Source organism: Syngnathoides biaculeatus, chromosome 5 (assembly GCF_019802595.1).
Source record: "Syngnathoides biaculeatus isolate LvHL_M chromosome 5, ASM1980259v1, whole genome shotgun sequence".
In the NCBI taxonomy this organism is placed as follows: Eukaryota; Metazoa; Chordata; class Actinopteri; order Syngnathiformes; family Syngnathidae; genus Syngnathoides; species Syngnathoides biaculeatus.
The window spans coordinates 19334848-19354111 of record NC_084644.1 but is presented as its reverse complement, the minus strand read 5'-3'; the positions used below and the strand labels follow the sequence as shown (position 1 = coordinate 19354111).

The 19264-nt window shown below is 42.4% G+C and overlaps 1 protein-coding gene across 3 annotated transcripts in view; it reads left to right on the top strand.

Annotated features, from left to right (window-relative positions):
- rims2a (regulating synaptic membrane exocytosis 2a) overlaps positions 1-19264 on the top strand; it is a 198934-nt gene that overhangs the window by 106082 nt on the left and 73588 nt on the right. For 2 of the 3 annotated variants that reach the window (XM_061819311.1, XM_061819310.1), the window contains 2 exons: positions 1609-2558; positions 19191-19258. In XM_061819311.1, coding sequence (XP_061675295.1) covers positions 1609-2558; positions 19191-19258 — 1018 coding nt within the window. The remainder of the gene's footprint in view (positions 1-1608; positions 2559-19190; positions 19259-19264) is intronic. The other variant, XM_061819308.1, reaches the window with a different exon arrangement.

The following is a 19264-nucleotide window of genomic DNA, read 5'->3' as shown; positions in this document are numbered from 1 at the left end:
ATAATAATTATTATTATAATTTTCATATTATTATTATTATTATTGTTGTTGTTATAACCCATCTTTAGTCTTGGTGAAAGTCATTTAGTGTTATTCATCCATCCATCCATCCATCGATCCCTTTTCTTATCCGCTTAGCCTCACAAGGATCGCGGGAGTGTTGGAGCCTAACCCAGCGGGCAGGGAGTGGGGTTGCCAGCCAATTGCAGGGCACATGGAGACAGACAACAGTTGCACTAAAAATCACACCTAGGGGCAAAGTAGTGTCCAATGAATGCATGTTTTTGGGATGTGGGGGGAAAGCAACATGCCCAGATAAAATCCATGCAGGCACAGGAACAACATGCAAACTCCACATAGGGAGGGCCGGGATTGAACCCTGTTCCTCATAACTGTGAGACCAATACTTGACAGCTGTTCCACCGTGCCGCTCACTGATATCATATTCCAGAGTAAATTCAAATACATTCATTATTATTATTATCTTTGTTGAAGGTACCATAACACCTACATACCAGTATGTAGAAAAATAAACAAAATCCATTCATCCATCCATTTTCTGAGCCGCCTATGCTCATGAGGGTCACGGGAGTGCTGGAGCCCATCCCATTTATCATCAGGCAGGAGACTGGGTACACCCTGAACTTGTTGCCAGCCAATCACAGAGCAAATACAGACAAACAACAGTGGCATTCACAACCATACTTAGGGGCAATTTAGAGTCTCTAATTAATGCACGTTTATGAGATGTGGGAGAAAACCGGAGTGTCTGGAGAAAACCCACACAGGCCGGGGGAGAACATGCAAACTCCACACATGAGGGGGCTGGGATTTTAAACCTGGTCCTCAGAACTGTGACTCCAACGATCTAACCAGATGCGTCACCGTGCAGCCAAGAAACAAAAGATCTAAGATAAAAAACATTTTTAAAAATCAGACTCAGGCTCTGATTACAAAATTCATTTAATCAAATCGTAAATATTTGTCACAAAATTTGAAGTCATTCACCACAAAGAGGCAGCCCAAAATGCCTGCCAAATTTGAGTGAACAATGTATGCACTCAAAAACATTTAGGATGTCAACATTACTATTATTTTTTTAGTTTTTATTTTAATTTATTATATGAATGTTGTTACATTGTGTATATGTACTAGATAAGTTCTGCTCCCTGTATAAATTCTTCTGTCTCTTTGCTTTTGAAAAAATAGATATCTCTCAATAAGGTTTTACCTGGTTAAATAAATGAACAATAAAATGTTAACTAAGGGCCGCACTCAAGCTGCTAGACTGTGATATCATCACCTCTCAATCATATGATGTTGAAAATGTAGTCAACAACAGCCTGAACATTGATAGCGTGTATATATGTATAGCCACTGTGGGTATGGTTTATAAAGAATTAAATTTAAAATTTTACCGTTTATCGACGCACCTGTGTGTCTTGTGTAGAGTAATCGGTGTTAGGGATTTAACAATTCAGTGTTCAGTGAGTTGTGTAACAAAATCTGGACGTTCCATAACATTTGACAGCTCTAAAGCACCTCGTCAACAATGTCAATCTATGCAATCAAAATGTGTTTAACAAATTCTTCTCTTGTGATTCCCAGGAAACGAAGTCCATCTGCATCCAGGGATCCAAACCAAAAATACGATCAAAGGGAAGCGAGTGACTATTCGCATTATGCCCCGACAGACGGAAACATGCCCAGATCGCCGTCTGACTCCGGGGATGGGGACCCTCGGCGGGCTCCGCGGGGCCCACATTTGTATCCAGACATAAATGCAGCATGGATTGGCGACAGAGACCGACAGGGTCCTGGACGCTGGCACTCCCAGGAGTACCCTCTGGACCAGGAGCTGGATGGTCCACACAATGATTATGACCTCCAGAGACAGCGACAGGAGGAGTTCCAGACACGCTATCGCAGCGACCCCAATCTGGCACGCTATCCTGTTAAACCGCAGCCCTACGAAGAGCAGATGAGAATGCATGCCGAGGTGGGCCGCCTCAGGCATGAGAGACGTCATAGTGATGTCTCACTAGCTTACACTGAGCAGGATGAACCGGCTCCCATCCGGCTGTCACGTCAACATCTCACAGAGTGCCGTCCACCTGTGGTGGGACAGCGATCTTACTCTGTTGACCGTTCCTCCCAGGGACCCATGGGCCCTGGCCTTGGAGGCCACAGAACATCAAACCACAGCCCCCCAACACCCCACCGCAGCCCTGTGCTGGGTGACCGACCTGGGGATCTGCGGAGAAATGACATGGTTGGAGGAGGGGAATCTATGAGGAGACAACAACATCACTTGGACCCCAACTCAGCTGTCCGCAAGACCAAGAGGGAGAAGATGGAAAGCATGTTAAGGAATGACTCTCTGAGTTCAGATCAATCGGAGTCGGTGCGTCCTCCACCCCCAAAGCCCCACAAAACCAAAAAGGGAGGAAAGATGCGGCAGGTGTCACTGAGCAGCTCAGAGGAAGAGCTGGCAACTACCCCGGAGTACACCAGCTGTGAAGATGTAGAGATCGAGAGTGAGTCAGTCAGTGAGAAAGGTACGTACACACACCTTTAGCATCACTCTGTCCGTATTAACTTTTTTCCCCCCTTTTCCCCTATTCGACATCCATTCTAATTATGTGAATATATTTTCAGAGAAGGCGGATTTGGTAATTGTTGTTTCTTGTTTATGTGGATGGATTATATGTATGTAGCTTTAGCTGTAAGAACCATCAGTCTACTGTATACTTTCTCTTTATACTCCACCTTTACTTTGTTATTACTATGGCTCATTGTTTCTGTTTTTACAAAAATTCTAAACAAAACATTTGATTGCTTTTATAGAATGATTTTGCATAAAAGTAAATTTGCATTAATATGCATTTCAAACTGAAGATTCCAAACTATACCAACTTGCCATTAACACTTAAGATGGAAAACAGTGAGTCTGTGTGTGTGCGCGTGCGTCTGTGTGAGTGTATTCAGCCAAGAATCATCATATCAAAGTGTGGCAGCGATAGAAATAATAGTTTTCATTAACACAGAAGCTTTTCTTCACCCAAGAATACACAATAATATGTAGCGAGCTACCCTTTAAAAACTGAAAGGCATAAACACAAAGTGTCTGACAGTGTTTACCTGATTTGGATGTAAATACCCTCAAATTGAGCGTCAAAGTCTGCACCAAGCAGGTCGTTTCTTTCATTTCAAATCCATTGTGGTGGTATTGATTCAAAATGATAACAATTTTGTTCATGTCCTCATTTTTATGGACCTGAATGGAAGCATACATCAGTACAGGTAGTAATATAAATATGCAGTCTATCGAGTGGAATTAATCCATAAGTCAATGTCATTCATGTATCAGCAGTATATTGTACCTTTGTTGAGACTACCTACGTCTACATATACAGGTATAACATTTGAAAAATCTGTGTTTACTACCAAACAAAATCGTATTATTATGTATGAATACCCAAATCTTGTCTAGTTTAGCCACAAATGTACTCGGAGAAATCTGGGTTTCTTTAGTTGAACAAAGCCAAATTATTATGTTAAAAGAAATAGTACATTTAAAAAAAAACAACTAGTGGAAACAGTTTTTAGTCTTCTTGCCATCTAATAGAATTATTGTTCTGCCTTTCATAAACTGCTGGTATACATACAGTGCTATGAAAAAGTATTTGACCCATCCTAATTTCGTTATTTTGTTGTTGTTGCATATCTATCACACACAAAGGTTTTAAATCATCAAAGTAATGGTAATATCACACAGGGATAACCTAAGGAAACACAAATTTCATTTTTCAAATAATTACATTTCTTAAGGAACAAAAAAAATCAAAACCTTTCAGACCTTCTGTGAAAAAGAAACTGCCCTTGAACCCAATAACGGGTTGTGCCACACTAACCAGCAGTAACTGAAATTCTGCATTTCCGAAAATTAGTAATGAGTCTTTCACGTTGGTCTGGAAAAACTTTGTCCCAATGTTCTTTGAAGAAAACTTTCAACTCCGCTATTCTGCAGGGTTTTGTAGCATGAACTGCCCATTTAAGGTCACACCACAGCATCTCTATCCATTACTACTGCAAACAGGAAGGGGCTCACCGCTGATCCCTGATGCAGTCCCACCTCTACCTTAAATTCTTCTGACACACCTACAGCACATCTCACCACTGTTCTGCTGCCCTCATACATGTCCTGTACTATTCTAACATATTTCTCCGCCACACCAGACGTGCGCATGCAATACCACAGTTCTTCTCTTGGTACTCTGTCATAGGCTTTCTCTAGGTCTACAAAGACACAATGTATGTCCTTCTGACCTTCTACTTTCCCCCGAGCATCCTCAAGGCATCTGTCGTACCCTTTCTAGGCATGAAACCATACTGTTGCTCGCAGATACTTACTTCTGTCCTGAGTCTAGCCTCCACTACTCTTTCCCATAACTTCATTGTGTGGCTCATCATTTATATTTCTCTACAGTTTCCAGAGCTCTGAACATCGCCTCTGTTCTTAAAAATGGGGACTAGCAAGTTGTTCAAAAACTCCACAGCCATCTCTCCAAAAGTCTCCATACCTCCACTGATATGTCATCAGTACAAACTGTCTTTCCATTTTTCTTTCTAACTTCCCCCTGACTAATCACTGCCAATTCCCAGTCATTTACGCTTACCTCGTCTACTCCACGTTCTCTCCCATTTTCTTCATTCTTTAACTTCTCAAAGTACTCTTTCCATCTACGTAGCACACTACTGGCATCACTCAACATATTTCCATCGCTGTCTTTAATCGCCTTTACTTGCTGCACATCTTTCCCATCTGTATCCCTCTATCTGGCCAACCTGTAGAAATCCTTTTCTCTTTCTTTCATATCCAACCTGGTGTACATGTCGTCATATGCCTCTTGCTTAGCCTTCGCCACATCTACGTTTGCCCTACGACGCATCTCAGTGTATTCCTTATGCCTCTCCTCAATCCTCTCCGTGTCCCACTTCTTCTTCGCTAACCTCTTTCCTTGGATGACTTCCTGTATTTTGGGGTTCAACCACCAAGTCTCCTTCTCCTCTTTCCTACCAGAAGACACCCCAGGTACTCTCCTGCCTGCCTCTATGAATACCTTGGCGGTAGTATTCCAATCTTCTGGGAGCTCTTCCTGTCCATCTAGAGCCTGTCTCACCTCTTTCCGAAAGGCCACACAACATTCTTCCTTTCTCAACTTCCACCACCCGATTTCTCTGCACTACTGTTTTCTTCTTAATCTTCCTACCCGCTAGCAGAGTCATCCTACACACCACCATCCTATGCTGTTGAGCTACACTCTGCCCCACCACTACCTTAGAGTCAGTAACCTCCTTCAGATTACATCGTCTGCATAAAATATAATCCACCTGCGTGCTTCTACCTCCGCTCTTGTAGGTCACTCTATGTTCCTGTCTCTTCTGGAAATAATAATATAATAATAATGGATTTTTATTTTTAGATTCTCTCTCTCACAGTGGACATACACCTACGGTGAAATTTTCAGACCCCTCCATGATTTCTAAGTGGGAGAACTTGCAATATAGCAGGGTGTTCAAATACTTATTTTCTTCACTCTATCTATCTATCTATCTATCTATCTATCTATCTATCTATCTATCTATCTATCTATCTATCTATCTATCTATCTATCTATCTATCTATCTATCTATCTATCTATCTATCTATCTATCTATCTATCTATCTATCTATCTATCTATCTATCTGTCTGTCTGTCTGTCTGTCTGTCTGTCTGTCTGTCTATCTATCTATCAATCGATGGCACGGTGAATCAGCTTCTAAAGCATTGGCCTCACAGTTCTGAAGTCGGGCCTGCCTGTGTGGAGTTTGCATGTTCTTCCCGTGCCTGCATGGGTTTGCTCTGGGCATTCTGGTGTCCTCCCACATTCCAAAAACATACAACATTGATTGGACACTCTAAATTGACCCTAGGTGTAATTGTGAGTGTTGCTGTTTGTCTCTATGTGCCCTGCGATTTGGCTGGGAACCAGTTCAGAGTCTACCCTGCCTCCTGTTGACAGCTGGGATGGGCTCTAGCACTCCCTGCGACCCACGTGAGGATAAGTGGTGAAGAAAATAGATGGATATACATGGGCATTTAAGTCTCCCAGCAGAATGATGGAGTTCCCAGAGGGAACGCTATCCAGCACTCCTTCTAAGGACTTCAAAAAGGCAGAGGACAAACAACAGTCAGGCACAGTTCCCCTCTGTGAACACCTTCCACATGACTAATACATTTAGTCTCAAATTTGAGTTGTTCTATTAACTGAAACACAGCCCAGAACTGGTGGTATATTATTGATGTGGGGCTTTCCAGGTAGCCTTCCAACACGAGTATTGAGTCAGTAAGGCTGTTTTCTCATCTGAGTTTGTGTTGATTCCGTTGACAAACGTTTACCACTTCCACTTGCCATTCTCAATAGGAGTGAGTTAGAAAACAAACATGAGATTTGAACTGAATTTGTTTGAGAAATTAGTTTTTCTCAACCAGTCAACATGGATTTATTACATTTATATAATTGGTTGTGAATGCTTTCAGCAGGTGTAGTGCTTGACCCAAATAAATAGTGAACTAACCGCTGTTTAGCTAACAAATTAGTATGCATTAATGTCATTATCTGAATACAGAATAATGTGTTCCTATGCAATAACACCAATAGTTATAAAATTGTAAAGGTGAGAGGAAAACCAGTCATAGATGCAGCTGTTTTTAGGTTGTCCGCAGATCATAATCATTCAGTGTTTAGTGATCAATGGTTCCTTAACAGTGTGCCGGGTACATTAGTGTGCCGTGAGCGCCCCTCAGGTGTGCCCTGGGAAGTTATCCAATTTTATGTAATTGCTAAAAAAAAAACACATTTATTCCAAGAAATAATGTATATTTAATCATCTATTTATGCCAGTGAGGCACAATGACAGACAGAACAAAAAAATCCTCTTCTATTAGATGGCAGGAAGTACATACAGTAATTAATTGATCCATTTTTGGTGACATTTACTTTTGTTGGGGTGCCGTGGGATTTTTCAATTGTAAAATATGTGCCTTGGCTCTATAAAGGTTGGAAATCACTGGTTTAGATCGACATATTTACTTCGACTGTTTTCTTCTGTTGTGGAGCCAAAGCAAAACTAAAACAATTGACCTGCGTGCACCTCAGGCCAGATCGGCAAAGTGACAGAATAGAGGGTGCAAAGCATATGTGTTCTGTCAGCATCTCAGGGTTTGTGCACTCAGCTTGCCTGAGTGAGGAGGAGGGAAGTCAAGAGAGTGTGCCAGCTGGAATGGGTCTGGTTTGTGCCTGTGAGAGCTGGTTACTGATTTTCAGCGATGAACCTCTCCCTGTGTTTTAATCTGAATTGATTCCCCTGACATGCAGTCTCATAATGGTGCCAAACAGACAGAAAATGGGAGTGCATGGCTAACTAGACCAGTGAGGTGAACATTGTACAGTGAGAGACAAATATTTATGATTCATGACTGTGGAAATCTATTCTTTAAACCCTGTGTACCAGTTAGACAACTTGAAAGTATTTTATTCAACTAGTCGCTGATAGTGTTTCTCTTGCTTGACTTATGTGCAAGCAGGGGGGTTTATGTGCCACTCAGTAATGGTTGAATATAAGCATGAATGATGGTCTCTCTATGTGCTCTGTGAGTGAGTGGCAATAAATCCAGGGTGAAGTCCACCTTGCACTGTAATTCAGTTGAGTTGCACCTGAGCCTGTGCAGTTTTCATGGGGATAACTCTAAGATAGTTACTCATCTTAATTCAATGAGAAAAAAGTATTACAGAGCATATTAAAAGCTAAACTATCTAATATTTTGCAAATAAAGACCCTTTCCAGAAAATTTGAACATCATGAAAAAATATATCTCATTTGAAAAGATGGAAATAATTATCTATTTGAAAAGTTAGACTTTAAATGATAGGGCCCACAATTTAAACAATTTCAACTAGTTGTTTTACTTTTACATAGTTTGGGCTTCCGGTTCATAAAACACACGGAATCAGGAATACATAAAATTTGAATATTGTGAATAAAGAAATCCCTATTAACTTCACAATTTTCGGTGACTTGGTTGGGACCTCTCCTTACGTTCTTTTTATTGTGGTGAAGGGGTTTGTGTGTCCCAATGATCCTAGGAGCTAAGTTGTCTGGGGCTTCATGCCCCTGGCAGGGTCACCCATGGCAGACAGATGCTGGGTGGGGGAACAGACAAATTATGGCTTTAAGACCCCTATGATGAACAAAATAATTGGATGTCGGTTTCCTTTGCCTTGAGGCGGTTCCCCGGGGCTGCCACGCCTGGAGGTGAGGCTTGAAGGTGAGCGCCTAGTGGATGGGCCTGCACCCATGAGACCCAGCCTGGCACAGCTTGAGCTGGTGTATCAGGTTGAGAACTTCTAGCTAGATATAGTTGGCCTCACCTCTACATACGGTTTGAGCTCTGGTACCAGTCCTCTTGAGAGGGGCTGGACTCTTTTCTACTCTGGAGTTGCCCATGGTGAGAGGCGCCAAGCAGGTGTGGGGATACTTATTGCCCCCTGGCTCAGTGCGGTAGCCTACCTCCGCCTTCAGGTGGGGGGATGGGTCTTGACTCTGGTTTGTGCTCATGCTCCAAACAAGAATTCAGAGTGCACACGCTTTTTGGAGTCCTTGGAGGGTGTGCTGGAGAGTGCTCCACTGAGGACTCCATCATTCTCCTGGGTAACTTCAATGCTCATGTGGGCAATGCCAGTGAGACCTGTTAGAGCAAGATTGTGGGGAAAGTCCCCCGATCAGAACCTGAGTGATATTATTGGACTGTTGTTGGACTTCTGTGATCACCAAAGATTGCCCATAACGAAGACCATGTTCAAACATAAGGGTGTGGCCATAAGGTAGATGGTGCTTGTTGTGGCGGCAATCCCTGAAACTACTGGCTGACATCAGCGGTGAGTGATGCCTTCAAGCTGAAGGTGTCCTATTGAGCCAATTTGGCCTGGGGGACTCCTGAGGCCCCTGATAGGTACTTGCTGCCCAAGCAGAATGCAGCTTGGGTGGTCACTGAGGGAAAAATTTGATCTTGGAAGGAATTTGGTGAGGCCATGAAGAACAACATCCAGACGGCTTTGAGGAAATTCTGGTTTACCATCTGGCATCTCAGGAAGGGGAAGCAGTGCACAAACACTACCGTATATTGAAGATGGGGCACTGCTGAACGACTCTGAATGTTGTGAGTCGGTGAGGAGAATACTTTGAATACCTCCTCAATTCCACCCAACACAACCCCTGAATAGACCTTAATGGGGAGGGTGAAGATTGTGATCCTCCTGTAGATAGAACACACCTTCTTGTACTCCTTCTTAAAAAGGGGGACCACCACCCCAGTCTGCCAATCCAGAGGCAGTGTCTCCAATGTCCACGCGATGTTGCAGACGCGTGTTAACCAGGACAGCCCCACAGCATCCAGAGCCTTTCGAAACGCCAGACAAATCTCATCTACCTGCTGGGCCTTGCCACCAAGCAGCTTTTTAACCACCTCAGTGACCTCAACCCTGGAGATTGGAGAGCTTGCCTCAAAGAACCCAGACTCTGCTTGTTAACGGGAAGGATGTTGATGGAATTGAGGTCTTCGGAGTATTCTCCCCACTAATGCACAGCGTCCCGAGTCGAGGTCAGCAGCACCCCGTGTTCACAATACATAGTGTTGATGATGCACTGCTTCCCCTTCCTGAGACGCTGGATGGTGGACCAGAATTACTTTGAAGCCATCTGGAAGTCTTTCTCCAAGGCCACACCTAACTTCTGTCATGCCCGAGTTTTTGCTTCAGCGACCACCAAAGCTGTATTTCGCTCACCCATCACCTGGCTCAGGAGTCGCACAGGCCAAAAGAAACCTGATAGGACTCTTTTTCAGCTTGACTGCATCCCTCACCCTTGGTGTCCACCAAGGTGTTTGGGGATTGCTGCCATGACATACACAGACCACCCTACATCCACAGCTCCAGTTGGCTGCCTCAGCAATCAAGGTGCAGAACATCGTCCACTCGGATTCAATGTACCCTGCCTCCTCTGGAATATGAGCAAAGTTCTGTCAGAGGTGGGATTTGAAACATCTTCTGACAGGGGATTCTGCCAGCCGTTCTGGGCAGACCTACACAATACATTTGGGCCTGCCACGTCAGACCGGCATCTTCCCCCACCATCGAAGCCAACTCCCCACCAGATGGTGATCAGGGTACAGCTCTGCTCTCTCCACCCAAGTGTCCAAGACATTCGGCCCCAAGTCCGATGACACGTTCACAAAGTCAATTGTTAAACTGTGACCGAGGGTGTCCTTCTGCCAAGTGCATGTGTGGACACGCTTATGCCGTTTGTTATGAACAATCTGTGATGAGCACAGAACGATAAAGAAAATTTTGTCGATATAGTGTAATGTGTTTTTAATTATGTGAGCATTTTGTCCCTGTGATAAAGAAGCTTACCCTTGGGGAATGTTGAAGCAAGCACATGGTTTGAATGAGGGCAAAGTTTATATAAAATATCTAACAAGACAAATATAACTTATTTTGTCTGACTTCTGGCTAAACACGATTATTAACAACTCAGAATTGCACCAGATTTTTTTTCCTCCACCAATGACCTGCTGGAAGCTGCTATGAGCAAACGTAAGTCTGGACAGGACTGGGTCACTAAAGCATCGGCTTAACAAAAACTGTTGAAGCTGAGGTCACTTATGAATCTGTGATGATGGCTGCTATTTAAACTGTAGACAGCGAAAGTAAGATATTGGCCCAGATTGATTCAACCACCATGTACCTGAATGCTAAAATCTACTTTATCAAGAATGACATAGCAAATCATGAGTTACGTCTGCAAGATACTGAAGATGGCCTGAACATGTACTGTACATGTATGGAGGGTATGGAGAGTGAAGTCGAACCACTTAAATCTGTGTTACATTTGACGATATACAAGGGAGACAATGGCACTGCAACGTGCATATTGTCAGGATAAAGGAAGGTATTGAGAACAGTAGAGGGTACAGGGCTGTGGATGTCTTTGCTATACTATTACAGGAGTTATTACCACTTAACCTTTCATAGAATTTAGACCTCGCTCACTGCAGTCTGTTTCTGCCACCCAGCCTTGGAGGCCTGCCGAGAATCTTCATGGTGAAATTCCACTGTTTTCAAGAGGGGAATTTTTCTGCAAAGCTACTCGTATGGCCCCGCTGACCTTCCAACAGTTATTGAATAACAATTTTTTCCCGGATTTTACCGCAGCAGTCACCAAGACCGGGGCCTTTGCCGAAGGAAAGCAACTCCTCTGATGATGTCAGGGCGCCAACTTTGGGATACTGTTCCCATGATTCTCCGTGTTACATTGTTGTCTGGCCAAGACTAGTGATTCAAGACCAGAGAGCAGCGATGGAGTATATTCAGAAGTAAAAACCACAAGACATTGAACCTCACCGGAAAATGTAAATAGGACGCGATTGACTGTTGTTGGCATCTAGCTAATGCTGGAAGCTATGTTGTTCTAATGGGATAAAAAATATACTCAAAAAAGACGTGAGAGGGATTACAATACATCCCAAACTACAACACTAAGAACCAGATGTGTGCTAACACGGATGCCTTGCTGGCAGAGGAACTATATTGTTTCTTTTTCCCCTTTGATACTGATGCATCTGATTCAGTCACACCAAATCCACTTTTTGTCAGCTTCACAATGACGCTCCAGGAACACAAAGTGAAACGTGTGCTTAGAACTGGAAACACCAGGAAGGCTGCCAGCCCAGATGGTGGACCTAGGAAGGTAAAGAAACCCAATGCTTTTCAGATGAAATATTTTCAAAAAAATCTTCAACTGTTCACTGAAACAATCAGTCATTGCCTCCTGCCTGAAATTGGCAACAATCAAAAAAAGCCAACCACTGACTGACTGAATGATTCCAGGCATGTTTTAGTTATGCTCATGATCATGAAATGCTTTGGGAGGTTGGTGGCCGGTTGAATGTGACATCAGGGCAGGGGTGGCCATTTCTTTTACTTCGGTACAGCAAAGAGCAACATCATCCACATGAAAGAGCCAAAGACCCACATCATACACATGAACATCATTCCCTCCTCACACACATAGTTTTGCTCAGCCAGTTTTATTGTAAATGACACATACCGACATGACTGAGACATTTCTTAATAAACTACTCTTCAAGGTATGACTTTTTGGCCCTTACAATTTACCAAGGCAATTGATATGATGCAAGCATCTGTCTCTGGATGCTTCATTATTATTTTTTAAAAACTGCATCTTCTTTTCTGTGTGATTTTTCAGTCACCAATTTGTGACTGGGAAGTTGCCATCGTGCTTTTATTCCATCTCACCCTCCTTCTACACACTCTCACTTATCCATCAACAAACACACAGACACAGACTGAGCTTGTTGTCACAATACCCGTAACAACCATAATAAACTCAAGCAAAGTGTACACACAAATAATATAATAAAAGCAAGCAACGCTCACTCGGAAGTACTGTAATGAAATCAAGCAAAGCCTGCCAGAATGTCCATATACTTTTGTGCCTTCACGAGAGCTGCACGAAAGGAGGCAAAGATCCACATACAGCTCAAGAGCCACGGGTTGGCCACCCCTGCGATTAAGGACTCCCTCCCTCAACCCTCACCAGCATGCCTACAGGGGAAACCGGTCCACTGAGGACACCATCGCAATACCTCTCAACACTGCACTGAGCCACTTGGAACACCAAGGGAACTATGTGAGGATGCTCGTCGTGGACTTTAACCCATCCGTTAATGCCATCAAACCAGGTATTTTGGTTGACAAACTCTCCCTTCCATCTGCTGCTGGATTAAGGACTTTCTCACAAACCGTCCACAATCTGTCAGACTTGGCCTATACCTCGATCTCCATCCCCCTCAGCACTGGCTCCCCTCATGGTTGTGTACTGAGTACTCTGCTGTAGTCTCTATACACAAATGACTGTACACCATCCTATCCCAGCAACAGCGTCATCAAGTTTGGTGATAATACTAATGTGGTCGGGGTCATCTCAGAAGGAGATGAGGTTGTAAAACTGTCAAAGTGGTGTTTGGAAAACAACTACATACCAAACACCACAAATGCAAAGGAAATCATCTTGGACTTCCCAATATGCGGCATGGATATGGCCTCACTCCTCATCAATGTAGAGTTTGTGTAGAGGGTCCATTACTTCAGATTTTTGGGAGTCCACATCACAGACAAACTCACCTCGACTGCAAATAGCACAGCAGTGGTGAAAAAGGCCCAGCAGTGAGAGTTCTCAGGAAGAACAATTTGGAAGCTAAACCTACCAAATTTACACTTTTATTAAATATTGGAACCATTTGCTAAAATCATTCAAGTTCATTTTTTTTGTCATCAATGTTCACACAACACTCCATATTGACAGAAAAAAATGGAATTGTTGAAATATTTGCAGATTTATAAAATGGAAAAAATGAAACATGACAGGCATAAGTATTCAGACCCTTTGCACAGTATTTAGTAGAACCACCCTTTTGCTGGTACAGCTTTATTTTTTGAGTAATGATGCAACACATTTCACACCTGGATTTGAGGATCTTCTGCCTTTGTTCCTTGCAGACCATCTCCAGTTCTGCCAGGATGGATCCTGAACATTGATGGACAGCCATTTTCAGGTCTCTCCAGAGATACTCAATTTGGTTTAAGTCAGGGCTCTGCCTGGGCCATTAGAAAACAGTAATGGAGTTGTTTTGAAGACACTCCTTCATAATTTTAGCTGTGTGCTGAGGGTAATTGTCTTGTTGGTAGGTGAACCTCTGCCCTACTTTGAGGTCCTGAGCACTCTGGAGTGGGATTTCATCCAGGACATCTGCTACTTGACCCCATTAAGCTTTCCTTCGACACCAACCAGTCGTCCTGTCACTGCATCTGAAAAACACCCCCACAGCATGATTCTGCCACCACCAAGGTTCACTTTTGGGACTGTATTGGACAGGTGATAAGCAGTGCCCATTTTTTTCTAGTCCTGGCTGGTCTGAAACAGCCCAGAATGTTATTCCAGATTGGAGTCCTTTAGGTGTTTTTTTTTTTTTTTTCCCCCAATTTAATACCCAACTGCATGTCGGAATTCATGTGGCTTGCAATGAAAGGAGGATTCTGTTGGGCCACTCTGCCATAAAAAAAAGGCCCAATTGGTTGAGGGCTAAAGTGATGGTTGACTTTCTCGAACTTTCTTCCATCTGCCGACTGCATCTGCCAGCTCAGCCACAGGCCTCTTTGGGTTCTCCTTTACCTCTTTCACTATTTTGCTGGACAGCCACCTGTAGGAAGGGTTCTAGTTGTCCGAAATGGCTTCCATTTAAGGATTATGGAGGCAACTGTGCTCTTAGGAACCTACGTGCAGCAGAATTTTTTTTTTTGTAACCTTGGCTAGATCTGTGCGTTGCCACAACTTTGTCTCTGAGGTCATCAGGGAGTTCATTTCATCTCAAGATTTTCATTTGGTCTGATAAGCACCATGAATTGTAAGGTCTTTATACACAGGTGTGTGGTGTTCTTAATCATGTCCAATCACTAGGATTAGCTGGACTTAAATGAAGGTGTAGAACCATCTCAAGGATGATCAGAAGAAATGCACAGCATCTGAGTTAAATATGAGTGTCACAGTAAAGTGTCTGAATAATTATGGTGGTGTTATATTTACATTTTTCTTGAACATATCCGCAAAAATATAAAATAGACTTTACGGTGAGATCGGTGTCTGCAATCATGAACATTTTATGCTGATCAATTTACTTATTATTGTTATTTACTCTGGGTTGCTATCGTGCCCAGTATATTTGAATACAATGTATTCTCACGTGTCTTTTGCTCTAGAACTGTAAGTATTTGATAGCCAAAAAGTTATATTTAAAAAAAATAACGGCCGCATGGGAAAGATGAAAGGGCTGAGAAACAACACGTAATGCGGGAATCTGACTACAAAACACATTCACTCTTTCACGATTGCTGTATGACAGACTACTGTAATAAAATCTTATGTTCCAATACCATAATACCACCGCATCCCATTTTTTTACGATCACTGGGCTCTATCTTGTCAACCGAAATGCGACTGAATACACTCATACTGTGGCGACAACACTAGTGGATCGCGCTGACTGAATTAGAAGAACAAAATGGGGGGGAGGGTACTTGTTATGGAGGATGGGAAATTGGTGTATGGTTTTCGGGAGGTATGTTCATGTACTTTTAACACAATACGGCTTGCAATCAGGCAACACAACGTTACATAGCTTAGCAAGTGAATGCTACCGCTCGTGGTTGCTTGTAAACATGCTGCTGTTCTGTTGAACACATGGTACTGACCAGAACTGCAAATTCCCAAATTTTTGGAGCTCAGGCATATATTTTATAGTTGAAAAATCTCACGGCACACGAACAAACAAAAATGTCACAAAAAAGTAGCTGCATTAATTTCTGTATGTACTTACTGCCATGAAATAGAAGACCATTAGATTGTTACTATGTTACTTTGCACTATGACTCACGAGAATAAATAGATGAACAAATGATAAATTATTGTATATATTTGACTAATTCCGTACACGTTTACATGGTAAATGAACCAGACATTTTAATAGACTCAATGCTCCATCTTATGATTATCTTGTTTTTGTTTTGTTTTTTTTAAACTCGCTGATTGGGATTAATTCTGATCGTGTAGAGCCTAATTTCAGCAATTCCGTTTCTTTTCTGTCAATATGTGCACATTGAGGAACGAAATTAACTTCAATGATTTCAGCAAATGGGCTGTAAAGCATTAGCCTCAGAGTTCTGAGGTCCAGGGTTCAATCCTGGCCCCACCTTTGTGGAGTTGACATGTTCCCCTGCCTGCATTGGTATTCCCCGGCACTCCAGTTTCCTCCCACATCCCAAAAACTTGCAACATTAATTGGACACTCTAAATTGCCCCTAGGTGTTATTGTGAGTGTGACTGTTGTCTGTATTCATGTGCCCTGCAATTGGCTGGCAACCAGTTCAGGGTGTACCCTGCCTCCTGCCCGTTGGGCTGGGATATGCTCCAGCACTCCCGCAACCCTTGTGAGGATAAGCAGCTAAGAAAATGGCTTGATGGATTTCAGCAAATGGCTTCAATATAACAAAGAGTGAAAAATTTTAGGGGGTCTGAATACTTTCCATACCCATTGTATGTTTGTATTTTTTTTCATTTATTTCTTCAATGTTATGGTTGAGCCTAGGATGTTGAGAGATATTTGCATAGTATTTGAAAACATTTTTATTTGAAAACTGGTCAATGTCTTTTTGTTAACTGGAGTACTTGAAATAATTGTTGCTTTAAAATTAATTTGGCTCTAGGAAAGTGATTTGTTCAATGGAATTTGTCTACCATGGGGAAATACCCTCTAGTGTTTGTGCTGCTGACACAAAAGCAGCTGGGGAGGATAATCACTGTTGTCAGCTGTTGTTAGGGGGTCACAGGGGCTAAAGCCTGTCAAGGGACACTCAGTGTTTTATCAAAATGCATTATTTGCTTTTATAATCACATCTGATGGTGGTATGGATGGTGGTAATAATGCTTTGTCACAAATATGGAAAAGAGCTTAGCTTTTACTGAGTCGGAGACACTGGTTAGTTCTCACAGTTCTGAGGACCAGAGTTCAAAATCCCAGCCCTCTAGCTTGTGGCACTTCCTATCCCTGCATGGGTTTCTTCCGGGCACTCCACGTTCCTTCCACATCCCAAAAACATTCATTGAAGACTAATTTAACCATAGGTGTGAATGGTTGTTTGCTTCTCTGTGCCCTGCGATTGGTTGGCAACCAGTTCAGGGTGTAGCGTATGTTTCTCTAAAATGTGTATGTACCTTTCAGCATTAATGGTGCCTTCACAGATGTGTAAGCTACCCATGGCATTGGCACTGAGACATCCCCATACCATCACAGATACTGGCTTTTGAAATTGAATTTCTTTTCCTTTTTTTCTTTTTCCCAAAGGACGTGACGTCCACAATTTCAGAAATCAATTTGAAATATGGACTTGTCGGACCACAGAACACATTTTCACTTTGCATCATTCCATTTTAGATGAGCTCTGGCCCAGGGAACCCGACGCTGTTTCTGGCTGTTTTTGATAAATGACTTTTGCTTTGCGTAGTAAAGTTTTAAGTTGCACTGACAGATGTATCGCCGATCTGTATTTTCTGGTATTGGTTTTCTGAAGTGTTCCTGAGCCCATGTGGGGATATCCTTTAAATATTGCTGTCAGTTTTTGATGCAGTGCAGACTGAGGGATTGAAGGTCACGAACACTCAATGGTGGTTTTCGGCCTTGCCACTTATATGCTGTGACTTCTCCAGATTCTCTAAACATTATTGGAGATATGGACTGGAGATGATGACATCCCTATATTCATTGCAATTGTACATTGAGGAACATTTTCCTTAAACTGACTATTTTGTCACACACATGTTCAAAAAGAGGTGAGCCTTGCCCTATCTTTGCTTGTGAATGATTGAACAGTTCAGGGAAGCTCTTTTCATACAGAATCATGACACTCACCTGTTTCCAATTAGCCTGTTCACCTCTGGGATGTTCCAAATAGGTTTTTGAAGAGCATTCCTCAAATTTCTCTGTCTTTTTTGCCACCTGTCCAAGATGTTTGGAATGTGTTATAGCCATAAAATTCCAAGTTAATAATTATTTCCTAAAAGAATAATGTTTATCAGTTTCAACATGGAATATCTTGTCTTTGTAGTCAATTAAATATAAGTTGAAAGTGAAATCACTGTATTCTGTTTTTAAAGGTCTCTGATGGTGTAGTGGTGCACATGCCTGACATTGGTACGAGCAGATTGGGATTGATTTCCACTCATTGATGTTGTCATTATATACCCTGCAAGTGACTCGGCACCAGTTCAGGGTCTAGTCTGCCTTTTGCCCAAAGTTAGCTGGGTCAGGCTTCAGCACTCCCGAGACCCTTAGGAGGCTTGGAAGATAGATGTATAGTATTCTATTTTTATTTAACATTCTTTTTTTTTTTTTACTTGCTCTTATTTTGAAATTCACAGCCCTATTTTTTTTTATTTTTTTTAGTAAATTTGAAAACACACAGTTGTGCTCATAAGTTTGATTACCTAGGCAGAATTAATTAGATGGGTACAATTCAAGAAAACATGAAGAGCCAGGTGAAACACATTTCATTTTATTTTAATGGGATTCCAATTATGTGGAAACGGGGAGCAGCTGGAATGCGTTGGCCTCATAGTTATGAGGACCCAGGTTCAATTCCAACCCTCCCTGTGTGGAGGTTGCATGTTCTCCCTGTGCCTACTTGGGTTCTCTCATGACACTCCGGTTTCCTCTCACACCCCATAATCATGCATTAATTGGAGAGTCTAAATTGGTATAATTGTGAGTGTGACTGTTGTCTGTCTCCATGTGCCCTGCGATTGGCTGGCAACCAGTTCAGGGTGCACCCCGTTGACAGCTGCGATAGGCTTCAGCACTCCCGTGACCCTTGCTAAGAAAATGGATGGACGGACGGAATTCAAATTAAACGGTCACACATTTCAGAAAAGTATTATCATTAAAAAAAGATACCCGTAAAGACAAAAATGAAAATAGCCAAAATTAATTAGACCAGTTTTTGAGTCATCAGTCATATTCTAAAACAAAACAAAACAAAACAAAACAGTATTTCACAAATTCTGCCATGATATGTAATCTCATGAACATAACTACATATATGCAGTCATACATACCCTGCCGTATTTGAATGAAAGTGTAGGCTACACCTTTCTTACAACCTCCAGGTGGCAGTGGCATTTTGGAATGAAAGTGTACAACTGAGGAAAATGCGACCGTTCCAAAAATATGAATGTTCTTTTTTTCCTTTTTATAATGTATAATGTGTTCTATTGCCTTTTGATAATATTTGGGGGGGGGGTGAATTATAGAAATTACAGTATGTGCATTGGGGTGTTTGTACACTTGAGTCTCTGTGTACGGACTCGTCAGCTTGTGTCTATGTTGTTGTTTGTGATGTCCTCACTGCTCCCTCTTGCTGTCCTCTTTATGTACGTACACCCTCCCCCAACCTTACAGGAGATTTGGATGGCCATTGGTGGGACCATACGTCTTGGCATAGCAGCGAGGCCTCCTCAATGTCTTTGGTGAGA